We start from the raw sequence: 22,500 nt of genomic DNA on the forward strand, positions 1-22,500 counted from the left end.
TGTCTGTCTGTCTGTCTGCCTGTCTGTCTGTCTGTCTGTCTGTCTGCCTGTCTGTCTGTCTGCCTGTCTGTCTGTCTGTCTGCCTGTCTGCCTGCCTGTCTGTCTGCCTGTCTGTCTGTCTGCCTGTCTGCCTGTCTGCCTGTCTGCCTGTCTGCCTGTCTGTCTGTCTGTCTGCCTGTCTGCCTGTCTGTCTGCCTGTCTGCCTGTCTGTCTGCCTGTCTGCCTGTCTGTCTGCCTGTCTGCCTGTCTGCCTGTCTGCCTGTCTGTCTGTCTGTCTGTCTGTCTGCCTGTCTGCCTGTCTGTCTGCCTGTCTGCCTGTCTGTCTGCCTGTCTGCCTGTCTGCCTGTCTGCCTGTCTGCCTGTCTGTCTGTCTGTCTGTCTGTCTGTCTGTCTGTCTGTCCTGATGTGATGACCTCTCTGCTCTCATCAGCCTTTCACACATGAAACCTGGAAAATTGTCATTTTAATTTGTAAAGGCAGTAAAGGCTTCAGTTTGTTCACAGAGAACAGTCCGGCCTTTCTGTTCTTTAACGTAACTCTGACAACACCGCTGAATTCCTGTTGTTCCCTGAAGCGACCTTTAACCTCCTGAAGTGACCTTTAACCTCCTGAAGTGACCTTTAACCTCCTGAAGTGACCTTTAACCTCCTGAAGCGACCTTCAACCTCCTGAAGTGACCTTTAACCTCCTGAAGCGACCTTTAACCTCCTGAAGTGACCTTTAACCTCCTGAAGCGACCTTCAACCTCCTGAAGTGACCTTTAACCTCCTGAAGCGACCTTCAACCTCCTGAAGTGACCTTTAACCTCCTGAAGCGACCTTCAACCTCCTGAAGTGACCTTCAACCTCCTGAAGTGACCTTCAACCTCCTGAAGTGACCTTCAACCTCCGGAGTCTCTGCGGTCTGAAACTCGGCAGCTGATCTCTCCGTCCGCCCGACTCCAGGATCTCTCTGGTGTCTCCACACGTCTCTCTCTGGTGTCTCCACATGTCCGGTCGTCTGTTTGTGTTTCTCCAGTCGTAACGTTCCAGTAAAGTTCTGTGTGAACGATGACAGAACGTTAACGACAGAGCCGCTCTGCCGCTAACGTTCTGCCGCTAACGTTCTGCCGCTCTGCCGCTAACATTCTGCCGCTAACATTCTGCCGCTAACGTTCTGTTGCTAACGTTCTGCCGCTAACGTTCTGCCGCTAACGTTCTGTTGCTAACGTTCTGCCGCTAACGTTCTGCTGCTAACGTTCTGCCGCTAACGTTCTGCCGCTAACGTTCTATTGCTAACGTTCTGCCGCTAACGTTCTGCCGCTAACGTTCTGCCGCTAACGTTCTGCCGCTCTGCCGCTAACGTTCTGCCGCTAACGTTCTGCCGCTCTGCCGCTAACGTTCTGTTGCTAACGTTCTGCCGCTAACGTTCTGCCGCTAACGTTCTGTTGCTAACGTTCTGCCGCTAACGTTCTGCCGCTAACGTTCTGTTGCTAACGTTCTGCCGCTAACGTTCTGCCGCTAACGTTCTATTGCTAACGTTCTGCCGCTAACGTTCTGCCGCTAACGTTCTGCCGCTAACGTTCTGCCGCTCTCTGCCGCTAACGCTCTGCCGCTAACGTTCTGCCGCTAACGTTCTGCCGCTCTCTGCCGCTAACGCTCTGCCGCTAACGCTCTGCCGTTCTGCCGCTAACGTTCTGCCGTTCTGCCGCTAATGTTCTGCTGCTAACGTTCTGCCACTCTGCCGCTAACGTTCTGCCGCTAACGTTCTGCAGCTAACGTTCTGCCGCTAACGTTCTGCCGCTAACGTTCTGCAACTAACGTTCTGCCGCTAACGTTCTGCCGCTAACGTTCTGCCGCTCTGCAGCTAACGTTCTGCCGTTAACGTTCTGCCGTTCTGCCGCTAACGTTCTGTTGCTAACGTTCTGCTGCTAACGTTCTGCCACTCTGCCGCTAACGTTCTGCCGCTAACGTTCTGCCGCTAACGTTCTGTTGATAACGTTCTGCCGCTAACGTTCTGCCGCTAACGTTCTGCCGCTAACGTTCTGTTTATAACGTTCTGCCGCTAACGTTCTGTCATCGTTCACACAGACGCTCCACACAGAACTTTACTGGAACGTTACAACGACTGGAGCAGAGAAACTGAAGAACTGATTTACTGGAACCTGCTGAGACGTTCAGGACAGACTGCAGGGGGGCGGGGCTATTGGTTGTCCTGGGACAGCTTGAGCTATCAACCAATCACTGTTCAGCACGGTCATCACATCCAGCCAATCACTGTTCAGCACGGTCATCACATCCAGCCAATCACTGTTCAGCACGGTCATCACATCCAGCCAATCACTGTGTTCGGTCAGTGAGCTTCTGACAGAACAGAACATCAGTGAACCAGTTCACAGAATATTTGACTGATCAATGACAGTGGTGATCCAATCGTAATAGTAATGGTAATGTCAGGCAACGTGGCAACATGTCAGGCAACGTGGCAACATGTCAGGCAACGTGGCAACATGTCAGGCAACGTGGCAACATGTCAGGCAACGTGGCAACGTGGCAACATGTCAGGCAACGTGGCAACATGTCAGGCAACGTGGCAACATGTCAGGCAACGTGGCAACATGTCAGGCAAAGTGGCAACATGTCAGGCAACGTGGCAACATGTCAGGCAACGTGGCAACATGTCAGGCAACATATCAAATCAGCAGCTGTAAACATTAATCAGCTGTTCTTCACTCAGACAGTCTCGCGCCGCGGCGTCGCCCAGTTTAATATCCAGTGCTGACTCCGCCCACCCGGGCCAGTTTCGGCGTACGCCGGGTGGAATAACAAGTGGACCCTCTGTTTCATGGTTTGAACAGTGAATGTGTTTCATCCTCAGATCCTCAGCTACATGTTTCTGGGTCAGGCTGCTGTGACCTCTGACCCCTGACCTCCATATTATTGGATGGTGATCTGTTTGGCTCAAATAAAATGCTGTGACAGAAATCAGCTGATTATCATGTTATTTATTTCTGATTAAAGTAACGGAACATAAATCTGAAATCTGCTTTGGTCCAGCAGCCAAATCTGCTCTCAGAGAGCTGATCTGTCTGCTGTGTGTGTGTGTGTGTGTGTGTGTGTGTGTGTGTGTGTGTGTGTGTGTGTGTGTGTGTGTGTGTGTGTGTGTGCAGCATGTCGGACCAAATAAAACCAAACCGGAGGTTCAACTGTGTTGAATGTGATGTGTTTGACCTTTGACCCCTCAGGTTATTGAGACGGTCAGCGCTGTGGACCGAGACGAGCCGCAGGGTGGACACCGCTTCCTGTTCTCCCTGACCGCCGAGGCTGCTGGGAACCGCAACTTCACCCTGCGAGACAATAAAGGTGCAGTTCACTGTAAATAACTTTAAATTATAATAAAGGTGCAGTTCACTGTAAATAACTTGAACTGTAACAGTAGTGTAGGGTTAGTAGGTTTATTCTTATTCTCTTATTTATTCAGGTTTTCTCACCTGCTTGACTCCTTCAGTCTTTCTAAATCTAGACTCTCCTACTTAAATTGGAGAATTTATAATATATTAAACAATGCAGAGGTTCGCTCCCCTGAAAAAATAATTTGGAAATGTTGACTATTAATTTCTAAGTCCAGTTTAGCCTCTGTCTGCTCTTAATGGATCTTTATTCTTAAGAGAAGAAAACTTAATAGATAAAGTGAATGGATCTAATGCTTCACCAGCCATCTGAGGTCTTTCTCATATCAAGATAAATTCAGGTAGAATTCAGGAGTGAAGTAATTCAGCCAGAGGAGTTTTAGTCCTGAATCCTCCTGAGCCTGAACCCTTGGTGTTCACGGTCCAAGCTCGCTCCGGTCTGACCAATAGATTTTTGGTAATTTGCTGACCGCAGACGGGCGGTGCGGCGTAGAAGGAGTTTAGGAGGAATAAATGATCAGTAGGGGTGGAAGGTTCGATCCTGGCCAATCACATCAGCTCACAATGACGCCAATAGAGTGAGACTACAGGCCCGTTAAACCATTTACATGACTGAAGTGAAGATTTGGTTTATCCACGGAGGTTTAAAAAAAAAAAAAAAAAAAAAACACTGTCCCGCCATCATCAGATTTCTGTTGCAATGCAACAACTGCATGGAGACTCTGGATCTGACCAATAGGGAGAGGCGATTCCAGAAAGTCGGGGCCAGGACAGCGAAAGCACCGAGATTTAAGGTTTCAGTTTTGAGCGAAGAATTAACAGACTTTGGTCCTGAAAGAAGCAAAACTAAAGATCTGAGTGACTTTGTTTGGCTTCAATAAATCTGTGATGTAGGAGGATCCAGACTCGGCGATCTGAGGAGAACTGAACTGAATTCTGTTTGAATTGGGTCCAGTGCAAGAACACCAGCATAGATGATAGGTGATAGATGATAGGTGATAGATGATAGGTGATAGATGATAGATGATAGGTGATAGGTGATAGGTGATAGATGATAGATGATAGGTGATAGATGATAGGTGATAGGTGATAGGTGATAGGTGATAGGTGATAGATGATAGATGATAGATGATAGGTGATAGGTGATAGATGATAGGTGATAGGTGATAGATGATAGGTGATAGGTGATAGATGATAGGTGATAGGTGATAGGTGATAGGTGATAGGTGATAGGTGATAGATGATAGATGATAGGTGATAGGTGATAGATGATAGGTGATAGGTGATAGGTGATAGGTGATAGATGATAGATGATAGATGATAGGTGATAGGTGATAGGTGATAGGTGATAGGTGATAGGTGATAGATGATAGATGATAGATGATAGATGATAGGTGATAGGTGATAGGTGATAGGTGATAGATGATAGATGATAGGTGATAGGTGATAGGTGATAGATGATAGATGATAGATGATAGATGATAGGTGATAGGTGATAGGTGATAGGTGATAGGTGATAGGTGATAGATGATAGGTGATAGGTGATAGGTGATAGGTGATATTAGTGATAGAGAGAATCGGTTCTGTATGAGTCACTCCGTGAAAGCAGCTGTTTGACTTTCTGGCCGTGATGTGCAGGTGAGAGAGGAAAGAGTGGGTTGGTTCCACATGGTTCTCATTCACTTTGTTGTGAACGATGTAATGTCTACTCAGCACCACTAGAGGGCAGCCTTTTAATCAGTGAGAACTGTGTAGATTTAATCAGTGAGAACCTGTATATTTGAAGAACCAAGTGACTCTTGCTTCTTGTTATTCGGTCATTGATTCATGAACAAGTGACAGCGAACAAATAATATCTTTTTTGTTAATTTTTCCATAATATTTATCAATACACACATTTCTCTTAGATTCGCCTTTACCAGAGAGAGAGGAGAGGAGCTAGTTTTAATAAAGGAAAAGCTACGAGTCGACCGAAGGTGACGACAAGCTTTAGGAAAGAGGAGAAAACAACAACACAGCTGCTGCTGTTTGTTTACATCATCACATCTCATGGAAATCTCCACCTAGCTTCAGGACTGGTTACAGGGTCTGAAATCACTTATTGCAGGTTTAAAGCTGCAGTAGGTAACTTATGGATTAACATTTATTTAGAATAAAAATACATTTCCATCACGTCAGAGGAGCAGATTAGGAGACAGTCACCAATCGATACCGTAAAACATCTGTTAGCTAGCAGAGAAACCAATCAGTCCCTCAGTCTATCCAATCATATTGAGTGATCAATAGTGTCGAAAGCTGCCTCAAGTCAAAAATGTTCTGCAGCGTCAGCACTGCGCCGCTGGTCGTAAGGGAACCGACTTTCAAGAACTTTAGAGGAGAAGAAGCTCAGAGATCGGTAATCGGTAATTTTATGGGAGAGATGGATCAGAGCCAGGTTTCTTACTTAAAAATATAAATCAGGACACAACAGAGGTGAGAGATTCATTAACAACAGTGAGTTGGCTGGAGGCTCCCAGGACTTCAGAGGAATCTGGAAGGTGAAATATCTGGAGGATAAAAAGATAAACACATGTGGGACATCGAATCTCTGATAGGGGCAAACTGTGTCAGCAAAGCAGGAGAAACTGGTGAAATAAAGAATGAGGTACGAGGAGTAATGTCAGATCTTATAATGTTCATCTTGTCAACAAAAAATGCTTTGAAATTATTGCAGACTTCAACAGAAGGGGTCAGGGATCAACCCGTTTCTCAGCGGCATTAAATAAAAACCTACAGTTATGCTTATTAGCAGCAACATTTGTGAACTCAGCTCTCGCATCCTTAACTTTATCACCTTGGAGATGTGTGATGTGTATTTTTCCACTTCAGCTCCGCCCTCAGTCCCTTTCCTACTGGCGGATGCTGGAGATGATTTACACTCCGTACCGACCTGGGCTTCAGAGGGGCATTAGAATCTAAAATGTACGAACATAAATCATTAAAACATGTAACCAGGTCATTTATGTCCTTAACTGAGTCAAGATATCACTCAAATCATAAAAAACAGGTACATTTAAGAGCTGATTGGTTGGTGAAGTGTGTGCACTTCGGGTTTGAATCCGGCCCGTTCCCTCTCTCTGCTCGCTCTCTGATGTCACTGTCCAATAAAGCAGAAAGGCAAAATATAATCTTTAAAAAAAAAAGTGTGAACTTATTGTATGTTTATGTGACAGAGCCAGCACCTGGAAAGATGCAGAAGAGAACATGTGATCAGAAATAAAATCTTCACAGATATAAATAAACAGAATAAATCAAGCATGTGGCCGCAGTGTGTGGGTGAAGATGAGCATGAGTTAGTTTATATTGTTTATATTATTCCCCCCCCCCCCCACCCCCACCCCCCCCACACACTCAACAGACAACACAGCCTCTGTCCTGACCAAGCGAGGAGGTTTCCAGCATCGGGACCAGTTGGTCTTCCTCCTCCCGGTGTTAATAACGGACAGCGGCAGCCCGGCGCTCAGCAGCACCAACACTCTGTCCATCAGAGTGTGTGAATGTGATCCGGAGGGAAACCATCAGTCCTGCGGCCAGGAAGCGGCGCTGCTGTCGGCCGGCCTCAGCACCGCCGCCCTCACCGCCATCCTCGCCTGCGTCCTCACACTGCTGGGTAAGACCGCCGCTAACCCCGCCTCGGTGTTACAGACGCTCATCCAGAACCACAATCTGACAGGCCGACAGCCAAGTGGCCTGTTGAAGACACTGAACCCCTTCAGCTTAATGTCGGCTGTGGCAACTGAATCACTAAATCTGATGTAACTTCACGAGTTTGTGTTGAAATGTGCATCAGGACAATAATAATGTGCTTCATGATGTTTATCAAAGAGGTGGATTTTAATGAATAATTTCTCAGAACAGTAAAATTCTGAGTCCTGATTGACAAGTGGTACCAGACAGTTTAATCTAGACCAGGTCCAGTTATTTTAATCCAGACCAGGTCCAGTTATTTTAATCTATTCTTCTAATCTGTGCTTGGTTTTTTGAATTTCTTTTTGTGTGGAGTGAGGGAAATCCTGTTCTGGATTATTTTGTTGGGACGGACTGTATTATAAACTGAAGCATCCAAACAGTTGCCTGTGTTACACTGTTTTTTCGGAGCGTTTGCACACGGCCCGTTTGGAGGCCATGCGGTGACCCGGGTGCCCTTTGCATCTGCCTCCCTCTGGTGCGGTTCACCGGTGCTGCATTAGGCCCCCCAGCTGCTCGGGATCCCCCTAGGAAACGAGATCCGGGCAGAGGGAGAAAGAGCCGGGGTTCCCGCTCCACAGCCGCTCACTGGAGTGACTCGGGGTCTGGCGGCGTCTCAGGGGCGGTGAGGGAGCAGCAAGAGCATGCTCCTCTTGGAGAAGAGGACAGTCTCTCAGTGGTGACCAGTGATGGACTCTGTTTACCGGAGAGGCTGTACAGTGGAGCGAGCCCTCTGAACGGGGCAGCGAGCAGGCAGCAGCAGGTCCGGCTCATCAAAAAGGGTTCCAGGACCTGTTGGTCGACCTGGACCTCACGTAGGACGGGGCCGGGGGCAGCACAGCTGCGGTCCCCATATTTGATGCTCTTAAGGAGGCCGTGATAGAAGGCTTGACCTTTCGTCAGAGAGCCGTCTTTGCTTGTGGATACCCAGGCATGGACATGATTATAGCTGCCATGGTCCTGCCACACAAAGACATTGGGCCTCAGATTCGTTCTTAAATCACTCGTACGAGTGATTTAAGAGAACTTGCCGCATTCACGAATTTTCTCGTATTTAGAATTTTCTCTTAGGTACGAACGAAATGTACGAGTGGTCCAGACCTGTCGTACGAGTCACGCACAATCAACCTGCGTTCTCCAAAGCAAAAAAAACCTTTGTTGTTGACTAATGGATTGTATCTCTGTCACTTTGAAGAAATGTTGAGTTTGAATATATAAATTACACTGTAAAGTAATGTATAATCATGTTGAGATTAACCAGTACAGTGGTTATAGTCATAGGAAAAATAGCAAGGGAGTGTTGCGTAATTTATTTTACCAGAGCCGCATAAAATCTCATAAGTATCCATGTGGGTTACATAGTCGCCTGTAAGAGGCTCAATGCAAAGACAAAACAAAAAACACTACTTTGCAGGTTATTTGACAAACACTCAGATGAGACAAAGGCAAGGTTAGATTGTATTGGGGGAAATACATTATAGAGGGAGATAAATCTGATTTCTAGGCTATTTTACTCCAGCTGATAACGTTAATGTGGGTTTAAGTGAATCTAAACTTTAAAAAGAGAAATGGTTTTAGGTCTCACCAGGTTGAGGTGCAAGTCGCTGTCCAGGGTGACATCACTGAACATGTGACATGCGGCAGGTATCGGCCTGTTCTGTCATCTGTCTAACGGAGGATTCCTCCTGGCCCTCCTGTTACAGTCATGGATCGTCTTGCTTTTTGCATCTAATTTCATGTCAAGCCATTTCTTTTCTTCTTTTCTTTTTTTATTTCTGTGACAGTGCCCTAACGACAAATCACTATAGTCCTATAATATTCCTATAATACTCCAATAGGGACTAAGAGTGTCTGTGGTACTCAATAGTGAGTTTATAGTGACCTTATCATGGTATTTTGTCTTCTGTAGTATCACTATAATATTCCTATAGGGAATTATAGCTTTGTTGGGATATTTATTTAGTATTCATCTAAAATGTATAGGAATACTATAGATGTTTTTCGTACACACAACAGACCAAACTGCATTAACAGCACAAGTTATTTAGCAGGGCCTTTGATTCCACTATTGAATTATATTAAATATTATGCTTTGGTTGACTTATTTCTGACTTCAGTCTCACAGCTGGTAGACTTCTTCTTAGTCTTCCTATCAGTTTTATGAATTAAGCTTCCGGACATATGGGCCGGACCCCTAACCTTATATGGCATTATTGGGGCGTCAATTATGCAAATTCACAATTCTCATGAACGCGCATTCATTTAGAACAGGTGGAATTCATCATGTTTACGCAGGTCATTTACAATGTTTTCTGAAGATACGAGCGCTTGGTGAATCTGACGTGGCACACCAGTCCACCTCACGAAAAAAGTACAAGAAATTTAAGATAAGAATACGAAAATGTTCTTGCATGAGGCCCATTGTTGGGAAAAGCCCCCGCCTTAAACCTGGTCCACCCAGGGTGTTCGACGATGACCTTAAATCGGTCTATGGGTCACTTACTGCATTAGGTCACCTGTCTAATGCAGCAAAGCCTCTCCAGGCCTACCTACAAAAAGTCGCAGTGGGCGCGAGATAAATTATTAAGGAGGTAGAGGAAGTGTCTCATCTGATTTCCCAGGTTCAGAAGGACATGGCCCGGGCCAATGGCAAGGCTCTGGGCCAGGTGGTGACTTCTAGCCGCCACCTCTGGTTGGCGCAGACCAAGCTCCCGTCGTCAATGCAGGGGACGTTTGCTGGTCTTCCCCTTATCCCGGGAATCACCTTTGGCCCTGGAGTGGACGACATCCTGCAACAGACTGACAGGGTCAGGAGGGACCGGGACATTAAGGCATTTCATGCCTCCACCTCTACTTTGTGCCCCTCCTTTCAGGTCAGTGCATCAGGAGAGCCACCACCTACCACCACTCGAGAGGCATGTGGAGCCTCCACCTGCTCGGCAGCCCCGGAGCGCCCCACAGAAACCTGCCCAGCAGAGAATCAAGAGGTGCAGGGAGGATGACCTAGCCTGGTAAGACCATCCTGATCACATGACCTCACATTCTGTTTCGCTCCACGGATCAGTCTGGACTTCTAGCCGCCCACATCGATTTCAGTGGGCGGGACTACTCGCCTTGACAGACAAACTCCTTCAGCCAATCAGCAGAACGACAAAAACGTCTTTTCCGCCAAGAAACTCCACCAGTGCATGCTCTTGTTCTTGTTTAATTGTTGTTATTGAGTCTATTTCTGCAATAACTGCACTTATGGCTGTTTACTCTGCTAACGTTAACGTTACCTGATCCGTGGAGCGAAATAGAATGTGAGGTCATGTGATCAGGATGACCGCAGCTGGGGGAGAAATGAGTCTCCACCCGCCTCAGCAGAGAGGTGAGGGGGAGAAAGAAGAGGAAGATAAGAGATGGAAGCAAATGTAACAGATGAGTAAAGTGATATAACAACACCTCATCACTGCACTCCTGAAACACAGAGATTATTCCACAGACTGTTTGCCCCCTTTTTCATCTGAGCACCTGCCCCTGCAGAACTCTCTGCAGCTCCCTGCTCTGGGCAGGATGAATGAAGGCATGTCTGCCTCAGGCAAGAACGGAGGCCATCCTTTCATTCCTGGGTCGCTTTCAGCAGGGTCAGACTGTGCTAGCCCCAGACTGCTAGCATCTGTTAGGCTTGCTGACAGCAGCCTCACTATTGGTTCCCTTGGGCCTGCTCCATCTCATACCACTTCAGCTGTGGTTCAACTGCCACAGACTTCACCCAAAGCGCCACAGGCTCCGTCGTCTAGTGGTATCAACGCAGTGTCTGTTGATGTGGCGCTCATGCTCCTTTCTCCCAGGGGGGGTGAAGCTGTGCAGGACGCCTCCGTGACGGGACGGGGTGCGGGTCAGCGAGCGGACACCGGAAGCCTCCTCGGCCGGGCGGACATATCAACATCTTTGAGACCCGACCTGAACCAGGGGTTCTCTGTGGCACCCGGAACCACGGCGGCTCAACCTCTGGGCTTGGCCTCTGAACGGTCAGAGCTTCAGGAGGCGGTGAAGCCAGGGCTTCATCTACTAAAGGAGCTTATAAATTGCACTGGCAAGCATTTTTGAGGTCTGATGACATCTTTGTCCAGTGAGAGCTGAGAAGGCTGCATGCTGGGACCTGGACATCGCATTTCAGCCTTCCCTAACCCTTTCAGGCTGTATAACAGCGAATTGTCCTTTACTTTCACAGTTCAACTTCATTCCCCAAATCACTCGGATATTCTGATGTGATCAGTGAGTCACAGTATCGTGTTACTGTGAATTGCTCTTGAATGCAGTTTAGGACGTAATCGGTGTGCACACGTTCTTCTTAATCAACCATCCACCCATCCATCCACCCATCCACCCATCCATCCATCCATCCATCCATCCATCCTTCCATCCTTCCATCCATCCATCCACCCATCCATCCGTCCATCCATCCATCCATCCATCCATCCATCCATCCATCCACCCATCCATCCATCCATCCATCCATCCACCCATCCATCCATCCATCCATCCACCCATCCATCCATCCACCCATCCACCCATCCGTCCACCCATCCATCCGTCCATCCATCCACCCATCCATCCGTCCATCCATCCACCCGTCCATCCGTCCACCCATCCACCCGTCCATCCGTCCATCCATCCATCCATCCACCCATCCATCCATCCATCCATCCACCCATCCATCCATCCACCCATCCACCCATCCATCCATCCATCCATCCACCCATCCACCCATCCATCCATCCATCCACCCATCCATCCATCCACCCATCCACCCACCCATCAACCCATCCATCCATCCATCCACCCATCCATCCATCCACCCATCCACCCACCCATCAACCCATCCATCCATCCATCCATCCATCCACCCATCCATCCATCCACCCATCCATCCATCCATCCATCCATCCATCCACCCATCCATCCATCCATCCACCCATCCATCCATCCACCCATCCATCCATCCATCCATCCATCCATCCATCCTTCCATCCATCCATCCACCCACCCACCCATCCATCCATCCATCCATTTTCTTGCCGATGATCCAGGTCAAGATCATTGGATTTCATGCCAACAATACAATCCTCCTCTTCCTCCTCCTGCTCTTGCTCTTCCTCCTCCTCCTTTTCCTCCTCCTGCTCTTCCTCCTCCCTCCTCCTCCTCTTCCTCCTGCTCTTCCTCCTCCTCCTCCTGCTCTTCCTTCTCCTCTTCCTCCTCCTGTTCCTCCTGCTCTTCGTCCTCCTCCTCCTCTTGCTCTTCCTCCTCCTCCTCTTGCTCTTCCTCCTCCTGTTCCTCCTCCTCCTCCTCTTCCACTTGTTCTTCCTCCTCCTCCTCTTCCTGCTCTTCCTCTTCCTTCTCCTTGTCCTCCTCCTCCCTCCTCCTCCTTCTCCTGTTCCTCTTGCTCTTCCTCCTCCTCCTTTTCCTCCTCCTCTTCCTCCTGCTCTTCCTCTTCCTCCTTTTCCTCCTCCTGTTCCTCTTCCTCCTCCTCCTGCTCCTCCTCTTCCTCCTCCTGTCCCTCCTCCTCCTGTTCCTCCTGCTCTTCCTCCTCCCTCCTCCTCTTCCTCCTGCTCTTCCTCTACCTCCTCCTGTTCCTCCTGCTCTTCCTCCTCCTCCTCCTCCTGCTCTTCCTCCTCCTCTTGCTCCTCCTCTTCCTCTCAGCTGTTACTGCTGTTTTCAGACTTTCCATTGAAGACTGAAGACTACAGTCAGAGTGTCTACACATTCGTCTTAAATGGTCATTGCAGTGTGTGTGTGTGTGTGTGTGTGTGTGTGTGTGTGTGTGTGTGTGTGTGTGTGTGTGTGTGTGTGTGTGTGTATGAATGGACAGATGTGTTTTCAGGAAGATGTTAAATGTGTTTGTAGGTTTTCCAGCAGCTGTTAGTAGTTTTTTTTTTTTTACTTTCTGCCCTCAAGTGGTGAAGAGCTGGTTTCAGCTGGTTTGAAAGATCAGTGAAATGGATTAAGGTTTAAGTTTGTTAATTTTAACATAATAGGAGGGTTAAGGCCTTTATGGTTTCTCCATTTAAAGTATAGCTATAGTAAGATATAGATATAGTAACAACTTCCTGTGATTTTGTTTTGGTGTAGGATTAAACAGAATCTGCTTCCAAAATGTACTTACACGATTACCAATTTATTTATTTATGTGAAGTACATCCAGTTTTCCACCTGGTTAGTCATGATGTCATCAAGGTTCCTTAAGTGTCTTGGCTGTTCATCTGTAGAACCCAGACTTCAGAACAGCTGGTTCCATATGGTTCCACTCATTCAGTCCATCGGGGAACTTACGGTGCGAGGGTAATGGAGAATTGAATTGGATATGCATTTTTAAATTTGAGAAAAATGAGAATAAATCATAGGTACCAGACTGTGCACCTAACATTCTTAGCTCTGTAAAGGACTACAATTCCCATAGTGCTTTAGGGCGTTTTCACACCTAGTTCATTTGGAGTCTTTATTTCGGACCCTGGAGCGTTTCCCCCCCAAGTTCGGTTTGTTTGGACAAAGGACTGAACTCGCTACGCATGATGGCTTTCCTGATCCGTCTTCTGAGTAGAAACTGGTGCTGAATGTCACCTCAGGCTCAGTAAAGTTTGTCTCCAGCTGTCTGGAAGCAGAGCGTCTTCGTCCAATCAAATGCAGCAAAACATTGTTTTCCAGACGCAGCGGTGATTCACGCTCAAATAGAATATTCTGCTCATGCAGTAAACACTGGACATAAAACCAGAGAATAACAGCAAAGACAACAGTCTGTCCTGCTGCTGGTGCTCAGCCTCTGCTCCATGTTCCTGTGTTTTGTTTTTTTCCAGGAAGTACAGAATTCCCACACGGAAATTCTGACCAATGAGGGAGCGGTTTGATCGCGCATGGGGTTTGTTTACAAATTTTGGTCGGCTTAGAAATATCGCTGTGTGAAAAGAAACCGAACCAGAAGTTTAACTGCAACATTGTGACAAAGTCTTCAGTTTGTCTTCGATCAGCCGGCTCTCCGGATTGAAACCAACTGAACATTTTACAGATTCAACAAGAGAAGATCGAATTAGATTAGATCAGATTAGATTCACGCTGTTACACAGCAGAGCTGGAGCTGTGATTGGTCAGGAGTTTGTGAGGCTTATGGGTATCGTAGTAGCTGCCATGGAAACGTGTCAGATGATTAAAAAGCCTTTATTTCAACACAGGTTGAAACATTCACAGTCACTGATCATAGTGATCAATAGAAGATAATCAGGCGAACATGGAGCTGAAATACAAACAGCTCACTGATACACAGGCAGGTTCTGGCTCTTCTCATAATTCATAACTGACTTTAAACCCAAACACCTTATCCAGCTGGACTCTGTGTCACGATTCAACACATTCAACACTCAATGCGTTTATTACTTTCCACCAATTCACTGAAATACCAAGTAATGGCTGCAAGTGTGTGTGTGTGGTCCCAAGCTTGACGTGCTGAAAGTGACAAATCCTTTTTTAAGCGTGCCTGTTAGCTTAACGCCGTTATCTTAACGCCGTTAGCTTAACGCCTGTTAGCTTAACGCCTGTTAGCTTAACGCCTGTTAGCTTAACGCCGTTAGCTTAACGCCGGTTAGCTTAACGCCGTTAGCTTAATTCTGTTCTTCCTGTCTCCTCAGTTCTGGTCCTGCTGATCGTCGCCATGAGGTGGAGGAAGAAGGAACCGTTGATGTTGGACGATGAGCGCGACGTCCGAGAGAACATCGTTCGCTACGACGACGAGGGCGGCGGAGAGGAGGACACCGAGGCCTTCGACATGGTCGCTCTGAGGAACCTCAACACCGGGAAAAGCCGCCGCGATGTCACCCCCGAGGCGCCGCTCTTCTCCGGAGCGCCGCCGTACAAGACGGCGGCCTCGGCGCCCGACGACAGGATATTCCGGGACTTTATCCGGGACAGACTGCGGGAGGCGGACTCGGACCCGACGGCGCCGCCTTACGACTCGCTGCAGACTTACGCCTTCGAGGGAAACGGCTCAGCGGCCGAGTCGCTCAGTTCGCTGGAGTCGCTCGGTTCAGATTCAGAGCAAAGCTATGATTTCCTCAGCGAATGGGGGCCGAGGTTCAGGAAACTGGCCGATCTGTACGGCCGCAACGAAGGCAGCGGCACCTTCGCCTCCTAGCCCCCGGTCAGCGGCACCCACGGGTGGCACCTCCGGTCAGCGGCACCCACGGTGCACGGCGCAGTCGGCCGCAGTACAGAAACTTAGAGCGTTAGAGAGACGCTGATCGGGAAAGAGGAGATGGAACGAGGTTCTGATGGAGAACGGTGGACCGGTTTGTGGAACCTCATGTTGTGTCGTTCCGCTGTTCGGAGGTGCTGCTAGGATCTTTGTTTTTATATGAGGACCGGACTTTGTTTCTATTGAAAAAGATGAAGAAAAAAGATGGAGGACCCAGAGCTCCAACATGTAGAAGGACAGCAGTGATCAGAGGAACCAGCAGGTGAACAAGAGACTGAGATGATGGAGTTTCTCACACAAACAGTTTTCATGTCAGCATTTTAAACAGTAAGAAACATTTCATGTCATCTACAGCAACGATCATGGAGTCTGCAGGTTTTCATTCCAACCGAACACACAGAAGCGGATTTCACTGATCAGCAGCTTCCACCAGAGAGGCGGAGCTAAGTGACATCAGCTGCTGTAGTTTGGTTGGACATGACTGGAGACTCCTGATCTGCAGCATCAGCAACAGAAAATGTTTGGACAAATGTTCGGAAACGTTACATGAAGCCTCAGTCAGATGTTTCCTTCCCGTTATGGATCTAGATGTTTGAGGAGTAGAACAGACAGACTGCTGCCAGTATTGCCTCAACTTTAAAATCCCCCTCTACCTCAAAATACACATTCACTCCTCCAATAACTAAACAAACTTCTGACAGCTTCTGAATACATTTTTAACTGGAGTTCAGCTTCCATGCTGTTCTACGGATGATGTTCAGAAATGCCGCTATCAAAACCATGAAAAGGAAAGCAGATGTAATTTAATAATCAATCATTTCTTTGACAGACAGACGGTTTCCAACAGCAGAAGAAAGTTTTAAATCATCAAATGCTGTTAAAGTCACAGATAAAAGGAACTTTACTGGGCAGGAGAGCAGAGGGGAGGAGGTGTAGGTTGGAGAACAGGCACCAAGGGATATAATATGAATAAAAATAAAGAGAAGATGAAGAGAGATAAAGAGATCTCTGCGGTGTTAATAAAATGTTTTTTGTTGTATTCCAGCGCTGTTCCAGACTGAACTGGATTCATAAAAAGGTGGATTACGGTCTACATCTCATCCAGTTCCCCAGAGAAAACACTCCGGTGTATTTCTACTGTTGGGCCGGTGCTTTAATCATATCATATTCAATGTAATGTACAATAATTGTTATTTCCATGTTTTTGTTGTATTACAAACTGCTCATTAAACTCCTGGGCTTGGATTCACTGTTGTTGTTGTTGTTATTGTTGTGTGTGTTCATTTGTTTCCAGATGTTTCCAGATGTTTCCAGATGTTTCCAGATGTTTCCAGATGTTTCACTGATCACACTTCACATGAACAGTCTGGGACTCAGACTGACTTTGACTGAACTTAGAGACATTTCTTAAAGCGTTTACATCTGAATGAGTTTTATAACAGATCTTGTTCTTTGCTCTGTGCTGAAGCAGAAAATCCATCATTTCCAGTTAATTCTCTATGGAGCTGTGGACCCATAACCCATATACAGTATATACACACAATATATACCATATATATACAGTACAGTATATATACAGTATATATACTGTATACGGTCATGATCAACTAACTGACACTGTGGAAGTATTTAGTACTTAGTTAACAGTAGAGCTGTCATTACTAACAATTTAATAGTTTTAGTAATAACTAAAACTGCTATATAATTTATTAAATATATAACATACATGTACTTTATTAAATATGTTGCATCCATGAATAAATAACAACAACAACAACAACAACAACAATAATAATAATAACAATAATAATAATTCAAATAAGAATAATAACTTAATTAAAGGACAGAGGTGAAGAAGAGCAACATTCAAATCAATACCAGGAAAACCGTAAAATAAAAACCAAAATAAATACTGAGCATAAAACAAAATAAAAATGAAGATAAAAAGATGACATCACATAAAAGCAAGTCTATAAAAACGGGTTTTAAGAAGTGAAGTAAAAGACGTCAAAGATTCTGCCGAAAACACTCAGCTTCAGTTTTCAGCCTGGACTTTAGATCCGAAGACATGAAGACCTGAGGACCTGAAGACCTGAGGACCTGAAGACCTGAAGACCTGAAGACCTGAGGACCTGAGGACCTGAGGACCTGAGGACCTGAGGACCTGAAGACCTGAAGATCTGACGACCTGAGGACCTGAAGACCTGTGGACCTGAAGACCTGAGGACCTGAAGACCTGAAGACCTGAAGACCTGAAGACCTGAGGACCTGAAGACCTGAGGACCTGAGGACCTGAAGACCTGTGGACCTGAAGACCTGAGGACCTGAAGACCTGAAGACCTGAAGACCTGAAGACCTGAGGACCTGAAGACCTGAGGACCTGAGGACCTGAGGACCTGAAGACCTGAAGACCTGAAGATCTGACGACCTGAGGACCTGAAGACCTGTGGATCTGATCTGTATTAGTAGTAGTATTAGTATTATTAGTATTAGTATTAGTAGTATTAGTATTATTAGTATTAGTATTATTAGTATTAGCATTAGTACTAGTATTAGTATTAGTATTAGTATTAGTAGTATTAGTATTATTAGTATTAGTACTAGTACTAGTACTAGTATTAGTATTATTAGTATTATTAGTATTAGTATTAGTATTAGTAGTATTAGGGTTAGTTTTCTGCTCTCGGGGTGTGTTCGGTTTCAGGCTGCACTTACCTGAAGTGACACACGGTGGCGCATCACGCGCTTCACTCACCTCTGACTGAAAACAAATTAGATGGGGCTTTTATTTTGACAGTGAAACTGTACCCGGAAGTATTCTGTTGTAAAGTTCCGGGTCGCGGATCCGCTGAGCTGTCCCGATCAGGTCTGATGTGTAACGGTAACGGACTTTCCAGCTGAGCCGCGGGTTGATAATAATAATAACAGTAATAATAATAATAATAATAATGATAATGCTGTGGGCTCGTCAGGCCGCTGCTGTGTGTTTCACAGCGGCTGTCCTCATCAGCGTCCTGCGGCCCGCCGCCGCCTGGGACTCGGACCTGGAGCTGTTCGACCTGGTGGAGGAAATCCCGCAGACATTTTATCAGTTCCTGTCCGTGGAGCAGGTCCGTTATGTTGCTGCTGCTTTAGCTAAGAGCTAACTGTCTGTCTGCTGCCGTAACAGCCGCTATCTCCATGGCAACCACATAGCATTAGCCACCGGCTTTTACACCACTAAGCTAACTAGCTAGCTCGTTGCTAATGCTAACTAATATGTGCCACGCAGACACAGTTAACCCAGCTAGCTAACCTAGTTAACTAACCCAGCTAATTAAGCTGACTAACTAACCCGGCTAACTAGACTAGCTACCAAATCAAACTGGCTAACTGTCCATGTCACCAGCCCAGATGACAAAACCAGTAACTAACTAGCCTGCTGGTAATAGGTAGTGTTGTGTAGTTTGGATCTGTGCTAGTTGTTAGCTAGCTGTTAGCAGCTGTTAGCAGCTGTTAGCTAGCCGTTAGCTAGCTGTTAGCAGCTGTTAGCTCTGTACCAGACTCCATTCAGTCATCTGGCAGCTGTTGCGATCTACTGGTGAATTCAACATGTAGAGAAGGAACAAGCAGCATGAATTTTAATAAAGTCTCACTCTGCTCACCACAGTGTGCTTCAGTAGAACCAGTTCAGCTGGTTTTAGTAGAACCAGTTCAGCTGGTTAAATAATACTGGAAAGTGCTGCTTGGGGTGAAGAGTGGATCCTATTGATGGTAAAGGTCTAAAATCTTGTAGGCTAGTCCCTGGTAGTTTTGAATGGGGTTTAATGAACCAGCCAGGTGACCAGCCAGGTTAGCAGCAGGTTAGCAGTTAGCAGTTAGCCCGCATCACAACACTCAGCTTTCTAAATTCAGGGTCTGTTAACTTGACCAGTGGTTTCAGTAAAGTCTTTAGGGAAGAGAAGCTCAACTCTAATCAGTGATGTCATCACAGCCTGGAGCTGCTCCATTGATAATAAATGGAAGAGTAATTATGTGGAAAGAGAATGTTTGTCTGAGCTTCTACATGTAAATGAAGGTCATTATATAGCAGAACTAAAAATAATGACCCAGAAAATGTACAAAGGACTTAGATGAGCTTATCAGTCGGATAATACTGACACAGAGTCAGCCTCTTTAATTCAAACAGAACCAGCTGTTGGTGATGTTCTTCTCATCTCCGGCTCCATTCAGTAGTTTGTTGTGTTTTTCTTCTTGGTGGATAACCGGCCAATCACAGACGAGGTGACGTCACCTCCAGATGTTTATAGTTTGATGTGAGAAAATGTTTCAGGATGTAAAACCTCAGCGGTAAACGTCAGGTTTTGGTGTCAGTCCCTCAGGATCGAAGAGCGAGGGCTTCTTTCTAGAGCCGCCATTTTGCACCAAGAGACGTTCAACAATCACACAGGGAGAGATCCATCAGAGAAGAGGAGAGAGACCAGTTTCTCCACCACAGGAGCAGGAGAGAGACCAGCATGCATTGCAGGAGCAGGAGAGAGACCAGAATGCAATGTAGCAGAGAGATAGGAAGGAGAGAAAATGAAAGGAAACTTCATGGTTGTAGACTGAAAAACTCTCTCTCTCTCCCGCTACATGTAAAGGAAAGAGGCTCCACCAGTAAACTAAATTCCAGCAGTTCATCATAAAACAGCTGTAATGCCTCAGAGGAATGTGAGTTTGTCATGTTTGTCTTTACATGTCAGTTTGTCTTCCTCCTGCTGAGTTTAGGATGCTTCGTCTGCAGAGATCAAGAAGGCATATCGCCGGCTGTCTCTCTCTCTTCATCCAGACAAGAACAAGGATGAGAACGCTGAAACCCAGTTCAGACAGGTAGGCTCTTCTTCATCTCTTCTTCATCATTTCTGTGCATGTCAGGTTTCCTCCGCAGTAACATTCAGTCCAGGCTGAAGAAAGACTCCGCTGTATCACATGAATCCAGCAGAACCGAACCAGACCGGACCGGGTCCCGTTTCACGTTCCTGGCTAACTCAGTTAACCGGATAAGTTTGTTGACAATTTGGCATAAGCCCAGGATTTTCCGTTTCACGAAGCGAGATAACAATTTAGCCAGACTTGTTACCAGGGCAACAGAGCCTTAAGCCCAAGCAAAAACCCAAGTTTAAGTTTAAGTTTAAGTTTAAGTTTAAGTTAGCTGGATAGTCTGAACACATATGAGGCAGAAATCACACACAGCCGACAGCAGACATGAAGCAGCGGTTTGGATCGATCGTTAGAAGGAAATGTTTCTATTGATCCTTTAGCGCACGCAAATAATTATCTTTATGAACACTATGGATTTAGTCGTGAGTGAATGATTTACCTGCAGCAATTAATAGATAGCAATTAATAAATGAATTTTTATTTTCAATTTATATCCACAGCATAAATGTACAGTGTCTCATAATGTTCAGACAATATTGAGAGCAATAGTAACAACTCTGATGCAAACAATAATGTCCATTTACTTGCACATTACCTGGTTGAAAGTGTAGAAATACAATGAAGAGGCTCCCTGTTTGAAATATATTTAACCCTACAGGTTCTTTCACAACTTTAAAAATGTATATTTGCAGCATGCCACCTGCACGCTCCCTCAGAGCCTGTGACCTCTGTCTTGTGTTGTGATTAAAAACATTAGAGTGGAGCAGCCCAAGGCTCCTGTGCAGTAATCAGCTGTTTAATCAGCATGTTGATGCCACACCTGTCAGGTGGAAGATTCTCTGGGCAGAGAAGTGCTCACTAACACGGATTTAAACACATTTGTGAACAAAATTTGAGAGAAAAAAGCCTTTTGTGTGCATAGAAAAAGTCTTTGATCTTTTATTTCAACTCATGAAAAATGGGAGAAAAAACAAAAGTGTTGCGTTTATATTTTTGTTCAGTATATTATCAATGTTCATCCACGTTGGCGCAACTTGCCGTGAGCTGGTACATCGCAGAGACGTGAAATTTGGCCCAATGACAGATATTGGTGACCATTACTAGGTCAAGAAATATTTACCCAATCGGCCTGAAGGGGGCGCTATAATTAAAGGTTTTACTTTAAAGGTCATAACTCCTGGCCATACTCTACAACCCTCCAAGGTCTGGAAAATTTGAGATATTTTGAAAGTTTTGAAAACACATTTTTGTGAGAGGGCGTGGCCTGTCAGCTAAATTGTTATAACTTCATGACAGATTTTCAATCATCATGAAACTTGGTGAACTTGTTCAGATATCGTCAATAACCATGTGTGCACAGCTGTTTTACGATTGAACAGTAGGGGGCGCCACAAATGCCAAAAAACTGTATCTCTTAATCCAGATGAAGAAGTTGCGTGAAAGTTTCGTAGTCAAAATCAGAACTCCACACCCGTTTGTTCAATGATCGCGAAACTTGGCAGATATATCGAGAGATATATTCAGACCAGGTCCTCAGAACCACGTCAGTACTGTTCAGAAAAGGCTGGAACCCGTTTCATGGCCGCTTGCGGCTATATTTTATATTTGATTTTCAGTTGTCAGGTCCTTTTCTCGCCACTGCCAGACGCCAGGGAAGTAATTTAAAATAATATAGCCTACTATTTAATATTTCAGTTTGGTGACGGGGGCGGCTGTGGCTCAGGAGGCAGAGCGGGTCGTCCACTGATCAGAAGGTCGGTGGTTCGATCCCCGGCTCCTCCGGTCCACATGTGGAAGTGTCCTTAGGCGAGATACTGAACCCCAAACTGCTCCTGATGGTCGGCCAGCAGCCTGCGTGGAGCTCACTGCCATCGGTGTGTGAATGTGTGTGTGAATGTGTGTGTGAATATGTGTGTGTGAATGTGTGTGTGAATGTGTGTGTGAATGTGTGTGTGAATGTGTGTGTGAATGTGTGTGTGAATATGTGTGTGTGAATGTGTGTGTGAATGTGTGTGTGAATGTGTGTGTGAATGGGTGAATGAAGGCATGTTGTAAAGCACTTTGGATAAAAGTGCTATATAAATGCAGTCTGTTTACCATTATTATTATAAAGCGTCCAAATATTATGGGCTTACAAACCACTTCACCAGAATTAAACCAGAATTAAGTTAGCCACACTCTTTTTTTCTTCCGGTGACAAAAATGTAATTTGCTAAACTGAAACCACAAAAAAAATCAAAGCAATATACAGGTTACGTTA

General features: G+C 45.9%; 2 protein-coding genes across 2 annotated transcripts in view; both read left to right on the forward strand.

The window, feature by feature from the left end:
- cdh7a (cadherin 7a) overlaps positions 1 to 15,278 on the forward strand; it is a 49,768-nt gene extending 34,490 nt beyond the window's left edge. Inside the window, exons 9-11 of the mRNA XM_071513744.1 lie at positions 3,224 to 3,341; positions 6,786 to 7,037; positions 14,776 to 15,278. Of these exons, the coding sequence (XP_071369845.1) occupies positions 3,224 to 3,341; positions 6,786 to 7,037; positions 14,776 to 15,278 (873 nt within the window). The remainder of the gene's footprint in view (positions 1 to 3,223; positions 3,342 to 6,785; positions 7,038 to 14,775) is intronic.
- A 2,902-nt stretch (positions 15,279 to 18,180) lies between these two features.
- Positions 18,181 to 22,500, forward strand: part of LOC139639607 (dnaJ homolog subfamily C member 1-like) — a gene marked incomplete at its 3' end in the record, with an annotated part of 11,921 nt that continues 7,601 nt past the window's right edge. The window contains 2 exon segments of the mRNA XM_071513742.1: positions 18,181 to 18,448; positions 20,088 to 20,189. Coding sequence (XP_071369843.1) covers positions 18,287 to 18,448; positions 20,088 to 20,189 — 264 coding nt within the window.

Source organism: Centroberyx affinis, unplaced genomic scaffold, assembly GCF_046629955.1.
Source record: "Centroberyx affinis isolate AG114_WGS23_722 - 3 ecotype Tasmania unplaced genomic scaffold, CSIRO-AGI_Caff_v1 ptg007463l_1, whole genome shotgun sequence".
Taxonomy (NCBI): domain Eukaryota; kingdom Metazoa; phylum Chordata; class Actinopteri; order Beryciformes; family Berycidae; genus Centroberyx; species Centroberyx affinis.